This window comes from Tupaia chinensis, unplaced genomic scaffold (assembly GCF_000334495.1).
Source record: "Tupaia chinensis unplaced genomic scaffold, TupChi_1.0 Scaffold144346_1, whole genome shotgun sequence".
Classification (NCBI taxonomy): Eukaryota; Metazoa; Chordata; class Mammalia; order Scandentia; family Tupaiidae; genus Tupaia; species Tupaia belangeri.
In genome coordinates this window covers 1,514,566-1,524,724 of record NW_006204205.1, presented here as the reverse complement: position 1 = coordinate 1,524,724, position 10,159 = coordinate 1,514,566, and the positions used below count along the sequence as shown (strand labels likewise).

The 10,159-nt window shown below is 41.7% G+C and overlaps 1 protein-coding gene and 1 non-coding gene across 3 annotated transcripts in view; both read left to right on the top strand.

Annotated features, from left to right (window-relative positions):
* SEC24A (SEC24 homolog A, COPII component) overlaps positions 1–10,159 on the top strand; it is a 94,371-nt gene that overhangs the window by 19,656 nt on the left and 64,556 nt on the right. For both annotated transcript variants that reach the window (XM_006166853.3, XM_014583579.2), the window contains exon 2: positions 2,245–2,709. In XM_006166853.3, coding sequence (XP_006166915.1) covers positions 2,245–2,709 — 465 coding nt within the window. The remainder of the gene's footprint in view (positions 1–2,244; positions 2,710–10,159) is intronic.
* LOC114005742 (small nucleolar RNA SNORA42/SNORA80 family) lies at positions 9,833–9,964 on the top strand. Its single transcript, XR_003547571.1, has one exon. It is a non-coding gene; the product is annotated as a small nucleolar RNA SNORA42/SNORA80 family (small nucleolar RNA).

The window sequence follows — 10,159 nt, the reverse complement described above, 5'->3', positions numbered from 1 at the left end:
GGACAGGGCTATCTAAAGACACATTCGGTAGTGTGTTAACTATACAAAAAAAGACACTATACAGTTTAAAAACAAATTTTACACAGCCTTATGTTTCAGTTTTTTCTTTAAAAGGAGTGAGTTGTGTACAGGGGAGTTAAATGCTTTATAGATAAGGAAAAAAAACTACGCTAGAACCAACTTATTCATCATTGTCATCTTCTTCATCCTCTTCATCATCTTCATCTTCCTCATCTTCCTCCTCCTCCTCCTCCTCCTTTTCCTTGCTCGTTTCAGCCTTGACAACTCCCTTTTTTGCTGTATCAGGCTTTCCTTTAGCTCGATATGCAGCAATATCCTTTTCGTATTTTTCCTTCAGCTTAGCAGCCTTCTTTTCATAAGGCTATTTATCACCTGCAGCAGTGTTATTCCACGTCTCTCCCAGTTTCTTTGCAACATCACCAATGGATAGGCCAGGATGTTCTCCTTTGATTTTTGGGCGATATTCAGAACAGAACAAGAAAAAGGCCGAAGGAGGCCTCTTGGGTGCGTTGGGATCCTTGAATTTCTTTTTTGTTTTCCCTTTAGGAGGGATATAGGTTTATATTTCTCTTTCATAACGGGCCTTGCCATATTTTCAAACTTTCCTTTCTCTTTAGCAGACATGGTCTTCCCCCTCTCTGAGCACTTCTTAGAAAACTCTGAGAAGTTGACTGAAGCATCTGGGTGCTGCTTCTTGTGCTCCTCCCAGCAAGTTTGCACAAAGAATGCATATGATGACATTTTGCTTCTCGGCTTCTTGGGGGTCTCCTTTGCCCACGTTTAGTTATCTTTCCTCCACGAGGCACAGAGTCGCCCAGTGCCCGTCTGGCTTTCACTTGCCCCGGCACTTTCTCTATGGAGCTCAGTGTACTGCGTGCATGATTTACATTTTGAGGAAATGCCAAACTCCCTTTATGGTTGGATCATTTTACATTGCCACTAACAATGTATAAGGTTTCTAATTACTCTACATACGTGCTCCCACTTACTATTATTTGTCTTTTTTACTTTACCCATCCTAGTTGGTATGAGTGGTATCTCATAGTGATTGTGTTTTGCATTTCTCTAATGACTAATGACATTTGTATTTCTCTGATGACTAATAATGTTGAATGTCTTTGCATGTTATTAGCCATTTGTATTTCTTCTTTTTTAAAAAAGAATTATTTTACTTAACTTTATTTATTGATTTTAATTTGACCAGAGAGGGACAGAATGAGACGGGGTGGGGGTGGGGGCAAGAAAGCAAGCCACCAGGTCCAGGACTCAAACCATGGTCAACCATGTGGGAGTCCAGCAGCCTTGACCACCACGCCACCTGCTGGCTCTGTATTTATTCTTTGGAAATATATTTGAGTGTCTAAATCCTTTTTTGTTTTATTATTAAATTTTTATTTAACTATTTGTATGTATGTATGTATGTATTTAAATTTGACCAGAGAGAGACAACAAGAGAGAGAAAGGGAAAATGAGAAAGCAAGCCACCAAGTCCGAGATTTGAACTGTGGTTGGCCATGTGGGAGTCCGGTGTCACAATTACCACACCACCTGCTAACTCCATATTTATTTACTTTTGAGAGATACATTTTTGCCATAGGGTGCATGTGCTCACTGGAGAGAACTCTAGAAATCAACCCCAGGGGAATGGCCATGTCACAATTCCTTCTTCATTCTCTTCTTGGGATTTTGGGCACTCATGCACACATGCCTGGCATATGTTTCAAGCTACCAGTTTTGAGACTTGAGCTGTGCTCTGCCATGTGGAAGTCCATCACTTTAACCACTGCGCCACCTGCTGGTGCCTTTTGTTTATTTTTTAAATTGGGTTACTTGTCTTTTTATTGCTAAGTGTAAGAGTATCATATATTAGGGACCAGCAGTTAGCGTAATGGCTAGGTCGCTGGACTCCCATGTAGTCAACCGCGGTTCGAGTCCTGGACATAGTGGCTTAAACTCACACTGGGTGCGTGTGTGTGTGCCCAAGATCCTGAGAGGAGAATGGAGGAGAAGGGATTGCTGCATGGCCATCCCCCCACGGGGTGATTTCTTGCTTTCTTTCTATCTGTTTCTCTCTGTCTTTTTGGCAAGTGCACGTGCCTTATAGCAAAAACCTCTCTTAAAAAAAAAAATTAAAAAAGGGTATCACATATTATACCGTATTTTTTAAAGAATTGCTGTGTTTGTTTGCTATACTGATTTTTTTTTTTTTCTCTTTTTTGGAAGGTCCTGTCCAAAATGCACTGATGTCTTCACAAATGTCAGTGAGCCAAGGATATAACTCCCAGCTTCCAGGATCCTATCCTCATCTAATACCAGCAAAGACTTTGAATCCAGTCTCTGGACAGTATAACTATAGTGGTTCTCAGGGTTCTGGGCAGACTCTTAATAGACCACCTGTGGCTTCTAATCCAGTGACACCTTCACTCCATAGTGGTCCTGTTCCCCGAATGCCGCCACCTGCTTCTCAGAACCCAGTTGCTACACCAATGCCTTCTAGTAGCTTTCTTCCTGGAGCCAGCATACCACCACCCTTGAATTGGCAATATAACTATCCATCCACAGGATCACAGACAAACCATTGTCCTCCTGTATCATCCCAACCAACTCTATCTGGGAATACAAATTTAACAACAAATCATCATTATGCTTCTGGAGATCCTTCACTTCAAAACAGCTTCATAAAATCAGGTAGTGTTTAAAATGTGAAACTTTTGCTGTTTAAATGAATGAATACTTAAAGCCATATGGAAAACTTGATTGTTAAAATCATTGTTAGTCTTTAAATAAATTACTTCTGTAACTTTGAATTAACTCATATAACTTAAATTTTTGGAGGGTTCCTGCTCTGCATCTTTCCTTTGAAGGTATCCTCTTTTTCTTTGAGTTATTCATGGTATTTCAGGGATTCAGGTATACATATAGAACGACTTCCTTAGTGACTGGTCATTATCTTCATTAACTGAGTCCAATCTTAGTCTAAGGACGTTAAATGAATCCCTCTAGTATCTCTTTGGACTTGATCTGAAATTTGAATTATCTTTTTGGGATGGCTATTAACAATTTTATGACCTGGAAGCTGTGCAGGATCCTAGAGGGGGCAGGGCAAAATGACAGTGCTCTTGGAGTGAGAATTAGTAGTGAGCATAGATATGGTCTGTGCTTCATGCAGTGGACAGAGATGTATATGTATACTTTCTTCTAGGGTTTTTTAATATATATTTTATAACGAATTATTTAACTTTCTTCCTTTCTTCCCTTCTTTTTTCTTTCTTTCTTCCTTCCTTCTTTCTTCCTTTTTCTTTCTCTTTCTTCCTCTCTGTCTCTCTCTTTCTTTCTCTCTTCCTCTCTCCCTCTCTTCCTCCCTCCTTCCCTTTCTTTCTCTTTTCTTTCTTTCTTTCCTTCTTTCTCTCTTTCTTTCTTTCTCTCTTTTTTCTCTTTCTCTCTTTCTTTCTGCCTATCTACCTACCTACCTAAGCAGGACAGAGTGAGAGAGAGAAAGAGAGAGAAACTAAGAAAGCAAGCTGCCAGGTCCAGGACTCGAACCACAGTTGGCCATGTGGTTCAGCACCCTTAACCACCATGCTACCTGTCAGCCCTGAATATTTTGTTATTTTAGCTTTTTTTTTTTTTTAAGTTTATTTATTTCTTCCATGAGCAAAAGAGAGAAAGAGGGACAGAGAAAAACAAATGTATAGCACTTCGAACAGAGTCTTGACATCACCATCCACCTCCACCCCATTCTAACGCAGTTCCAACAGGGTACCTCCAACAGGGTCTTGATGCCCCCATCTCTCCCAAGCCTTCAACCAGCTCTTGATCATGGGAAGACTTGTTCCTTTTGTACTCGGGGAGGTCTCTGGATTTGAACTTGGAACCTTCCCACATGAGATTGCCTTGCAAAACATAGGATTTTTACTGCTGGGCTACTGTCTGCCCCAATTTTAGCTTTTACATTTAGGTTATTTGAGTTAATGTTTGTGTATGATGTTAGGTAGAGATTCAGCTTGATTGTTTTGCATGTGGATGTACTATTGGCCTTTGGTATCTGTGGGTTCCACATCTGCTTATTCAACAAGTTGTAGTACAGCCAGGCCTTGGGTGTGATAGTGAAATGGAGAAAGAAGAAATGACTCCCTAAAAGAGAGTTGCCATAGAAGCTTATATAGTCTTCTTTTCATTCTTCTCTGATGCTAGGTTTACTTACAAGTAATTTAGAGATGATTTAAAATACATGGGAGGATGTAGGTAGGTTATAAGCAGGTTCCCACCATTGTATTTAATGGACTTAAGCATCTTCTAGTTTAATTTTTTATTATTTTTATATAAGACTCTTTTTTAATGAGTTATTTTATTTACTTATTCATTTATTTTAATTTGACCAGAGAGAGAGAGAGAGTTTATGTTTTAAATCTGTGGATTTTGATTTCCACTGGGGTCCTTGAACAACTCTCCTACAGATAACCAAGAGATGATTGTACATAGAGTGATCCCAACACCATTTAATCAGAAGGTTAGTCTTTCTCCTATTGAATGGTCATGGCATCCTTGTGGAAAATCAGGCATGGCCTCCTTGTGGAAAATCAATTTATTTTTTTTTTTTTTTTTTTTTTTTGCTATGGAGTATGTCTGCTCGCCAGAAAGACAGAGAGAGACAGAGAGATAGAAAGTGAGGAATCACCCCCCAGGGGCAATGGCCATGCCGCAATCCCTTTTCCTCCATTCTCTTCTCAGGATCTTGGGCACGCACGCACAAGCGCCCACCGTGAGTTTAAGCCACTGGGTCCAGGACTCAAACTATGGTCAACTACATGGGAGTCCAGTGACACAGCCGTTACGCTAACTGCTGGTCCCCAGTTGACTGTTAATTAAAGATTTATTTCTGGCCTTTGAACTTTATTCCATTGATCTATATGTCTGTGTTTATGCTAATACCCAACAACTTTTTTTTTCTTCTCATGAAGATATTTTTGGTATAGGATGCATTTACTCACCAGAGAGACAAAGTGAGAAATCACCCCAGGGGAATGGCTAGTCCCTTCTCCTCCAGTCTCCTCTCAGGATCTTGGGCATGTACACACGCACACATGCCTGGCCTGAGTTTAAGCTGCCAGGTCTGGGACTCAAACCATTGTCGACTATGTGAGAGTCCAACAACATAACCATTATGGCATCTGCTGTCCTCATACCAAACATCTTGATTACTGAAGCTTTGAGTTTGGGAAGTGTAATTCCTCTAACGTTTCTGTTTTGCATTTTCTTTTGGCCCTTCTGGTGCCCTTACATTCCCATGAGAATTTCAGGATATCAATTTTTGAAAAAAAAAAAAAAAATACAGCCAGAGGTTTTTTTCGTTTTGTTTTTTTTTGTTTTTTCTTCATTTGTTTTAATTTTGGCAGGGAACATGTGTGCTCAATAGAGAAACAGTGAGAGGAGAGGAAAAAATCATCCTCCATGGGGAATGGCCATGCTATAATCCCTTTTCCATTTCTTCCTCTAGGGATTTTTGGCACAGGTATATGGCCATGCACCCAGCATGTTTTTCAGGCCACCGGGTTGGAGACGCGAACTGTGGGGTCCTGCGCCTTTAACCACAAGGCCACAGCCTGGCCTGACACCTACAGTTTTGATAGCTATCACAGGGACTGTGATGAATCTATATATCACTTTGGAGAGGAGGCTATGTATTCTTTTTTTTTTTTCCTTCTTTTTTTGGAGAGGTTTTTGCGCGTGCACTTGCCAGAAAGACAGAGTGAGACAGAGAGACAGAAAGCGAGAAATTATCCCCCACGGGGGATGGCCACGCCGCAATGCCTTCTCCATTCTCCTCTTGGGATCTTGGGCACGCATGCACATGCGCCTGGTGTGGGTTAAAGCCATCGGGTCTGGGACTTGAACTGCAGTCAACTACATGGGAGTTCAGCAACATAGCTATTACGCTAACTGCTGGTCCCAAGGCTATGTATTCTTGAACTGACTTTGATCTTTTTATGTTTTATTGTCTATGCTTGATCCTATGTGGTTCAGAAATAATTTCATTTAACCATTTCACATTCCTTTTTTATTAAAATTAGCAGGGTCTTATACACTTACCAACTTAAGTGATATTTCTTTGAAAGACATTTAAATTTCCATATTGGGATCTGCAGTTGATTCTCAAGGAAACAAATTAGTAAAAGCTCCCAAATACTAATATAAATAGTTACCTTTTGGGGGGGCTGGAAGGTGGTGTGGTGGTTAAGGGCCCTGGCCTCCCATGTGGCTGATAACAGTTCGAGTCCTGGACTTGGTAGCTTGCTTTCTCACTTTCTCTCCCTCTCTGTCTTCTCCAGTCAAATTAAAATAAATAAATAAAGTTAAATAAAATAATTTCTTAAGTTACCTTTTTTGTAACATGTATATCTCTATGTATATGTGGCATACACTCCTTCAAGCTTATAATTTACCAACTGCTCAAACTTTTTTTAAGTCTCTGGCCAGTCATTAGCCCTAATAAAATGTGGCCTTATGTGGGACTAGCAGGTGGAGTGGTGGTTAGGGCAGTGGACTCCCACATGGCCAACAGCGGTTTGATTCCTGGACCTGGCAGCTTGCCTTCTTACTTTCCCTTGTTTTCTTTCTCTCTTTCTCTGGTCAAATTAAAAATAATAATAATAATAAATCTTAAAAAGAAAAAAAAAATGGCCTTATAAGGATGAAGGCTGTTGGGAACCAGCAGTTAGCATAATGGCTATGTCACTGGACTCCCGTGTAGTCGACCGCGGTTTGCATCCTGGACCCGGTGGCTTAAAACTCACGCCGGGCACGTGTGTGTGCCCAAGATCCCAAGAGGAGAATGGAGAAGAAGGGATTGCGGCGTGACCATCCCCCCTGGGGGGTGATTTCTCGCTTTCTGTCTCTCTGTCTCTCTCTGTCTGTCTGGTGAGCGCACGTGCCCTATAGTGAAAACCTCTCCAGAAAAAAAAAAAAGGGGATGAAGGCTGTTTTCTAAACTTAGTTTCTTTTCTTTTTTTCAATTTTTTAAAAAGAATTATTTATTCTGGGAACAGCAGTTGTCATAATGGCTATGTTGCTGGACTCCCATGAGTCAACCACAGTTTGAGTCCTGGACCTGGTGGCTTAAACTCATGCTGGGCACGTGTGTGTGCACTCCCAAGATCCCTAGAGGAGAATGGAGGAAAAGGGATTATGGCATGGCCATCCCCCCTAGGGGGGTGATTTCTCACTTTCTGTCTCTCTGTCTCTGTCTTTCTGACAAGCGCACACGCCCTATAGGAAAAATTCTCTCCAAAAAAAAGAATTATTTATTCTGTTTAACTTTATTTATTTATTTATTTATTTATTTATTTATTTATTTATCTTCTAATTTGAAGAGAGAGAGAAAGCAAGTTTCTAGGTCTGAGACTTGAACCGTAGTTGGCCATGTGGGAGTCCAGCACCCTAAACCACCATGCCACCTGCTGGCCCCAAATTTATTATTTTTTTGAAAAGAAGTATTTCTTTAATTTTTTTTATCACTGTTATTTCTTAAATTTGTTACAGGGTATATGTACTCATTAGAGAAAGACAGAAAGAGAGAGAGAGAGAGAGAAAGAGAGAATGAGAAAGCCAACTACCAGTTCTGGGATTCAAACCTCCACCATCCATGTGGGAATCCAGCACATTAACCACCACGCCACCTGCTGACCCCATTATTGTTACTGCTGATTTGCTCTGCGGCATGTGCACTCACCAGAGACAGAAAGAAAGGGAAAATGAGAAAGCAAGCTGCCAGGTTTGGGACTTGAACCATGTTTGGCCATGTGGTAGTCCAGCGCTTTAACCACCATACCACCTGCTGGCCCCAGAATTTAAGTTTCTTTGTAGAAATCTCTAACCTATAGTTGCTATAATCAAAATCTTTCAGGTTACTTTTATTCTAATTTATTTGACACTGTGAGTGAGCATCAGTCACTTGAAATTAATGAATATTCATTCCACTATTAATAATTATGGGTAACATTTATTGAACACTTACTATATTCCAGTACTTTGCCTAACTTTTATGTGTATTATCTTATTTAATTTTCACAGAAATTTTTCCCGTATAGATAAGAAATGTGAGTCAGCCCCATAGCGTAGTAAGTAAGGGAGCTAGATCCCATATCTCATTTTGAACCCTAGCCCTGTGGTTTTGAAAAACATGCTGTGTGGGTACATGTACCCCAAACAGGCTAGTGAAATGAAGGAGAAGGGATTGTGGAGTGACCATACCCCACGGGGAAGGGGGATCATTTCTCCTCTCTCTCTTTGTCTGGCAAGCACACGTGCTCTGACAAAGAAAAAATGAGAGAACCAACTCTGTGCCCTAGTGGCCAACCCCACACTTCCAGTACTGGACCCAGTGACTTGAGAAATACCAGGCCAGATGTAAGTGTATATGCTCAAAATCCTGACAGAATAAAGACATGAAGGAAAGGGGATTGTGGTATGACCATTCTCTATGTGAGGTGCTTTCTCCTTCTCCCTCTCTCTGTCATTGTCTCTGGCAATCACACACACTATCTGGCAAAAATTTTGAAAAGAAGGACCAACAGATGGCATAATGACTAGACTAGCATGTAGTCAACTGCGGTTTGAGTCCTGGACCCGGTGGCTTAAAACTCAAGCCAGGCACATACGCTTGCATGCCCAAAATCCTGAGAGGAGCATGGGGGAAAAGGGATTGCAGTGTGGCTGTCGTCCCTTGGGGGAAATTCCTCACCTTTTATCTCTCTGGCTTTCTCTGTCTCTCCAGTGAGTGCATGTGCCCCATAGCAAAAATCTCTCAAAAAAATTTTTTTTTCGAAAAGAAGAAAGACATGAAAAGCAACTAACACTTGAATAGTTTTCCCAAAGCAAGAAGAAAATACTTTAAGAAAACAAACTATTGGGACCAGATGGCGTAATGGCTACATCTCTGGACTCCCGTGTAGTCAACTGCAGTTCGAGTCCCAGACCCAGTGGCTTAAACTCAGGCTGGCCGTGTGTGCGTGCGTGCCCAAGATCCCAAAAGGAGAATGTAGGAGAAGGGATTGCAGTGTGGTCATCCCCCTGGGGGGGGATTTCTTGCTTTCTGTCTCTCTGTCTTTCTGGCGAGCACACGCACCTTATAGCAAAAACTACTCCAAAAAAAAAGAAAACAAACTATTTAAAAACCAATTAAGGGGTCAGCCAGTGGCATAGTGGTTAAAGTGGCTAGATCCCACATGGCCCACTGCACAGTATGAGTACTAGACCCAGTGGCTTGAAAAACACACTGGGGGGTGAGGGAGGAGGATCACAACCAGGCATGTGTGTGAGGGGGATCACACTGGGTATGTGTACATGCATACATGCCCCAAATCCTGAAAGAAACGGAGGAGACGGGATTGTAATATGACTATTCCGTATGAAGAGTGCTTTTGCTTTTGGGACCAGCAGTTAGCGTAATGGCTATGTCACTGGACTCCCACGTAGTCGACCGCGTTTTGCGTCCTGGACCCGGTGGCTTAAAACTCACGCCGGGCACGTGTGCGAGCGTGCCCAAGATCCCAAGAGGAGAACGGAGGAGAAGGGATTGCGGCGTGGCCATCCCCCCTGGAGGGTGATTTCTCGCTTTCTGTCTCTCTGTCTCTGTCTGGCGGGCGCACGCGCTCTATAGCATAAATAAACAAATAAATAAATAAACTCTCAAAAAAAAAAAAAAGAGTGCTTTCACTTTTCTTCACCATTTCTCTGTCTCTCTCTGGTAAGTATACACACCTGCTAGCAAATTAAAAAAAAAAACTAATTAAGAATTTATTTGACTTCTTATGCGTGGGTTTGGATTTATGGCAGGTCCGTCCTCCTGGGCCTCTCATAGTGTCCCATGCTAGAGCAAACTGGCCCCAAACCATTGCCCAGTCTCTGCCTGTGGGCTGCTGGCACTGAAGGGAGTTGCACAGGGAAATGGGGGTGGGAGGGAGAAAAGAAAAAAAAAAAGGTATTACTGTTGTTGAACTTGGCCTAGCCGGGATAAGAAGGCAGAGCATAGGCTGTGTGAGTAAACAGACCATATCCATTTAAACTGGGACACTAGGCAACTTCCTCACCTTGCCAAAAGTTGCATCTCTTTTTTTTTTTTTTTTTGGAGAGGTTTTTT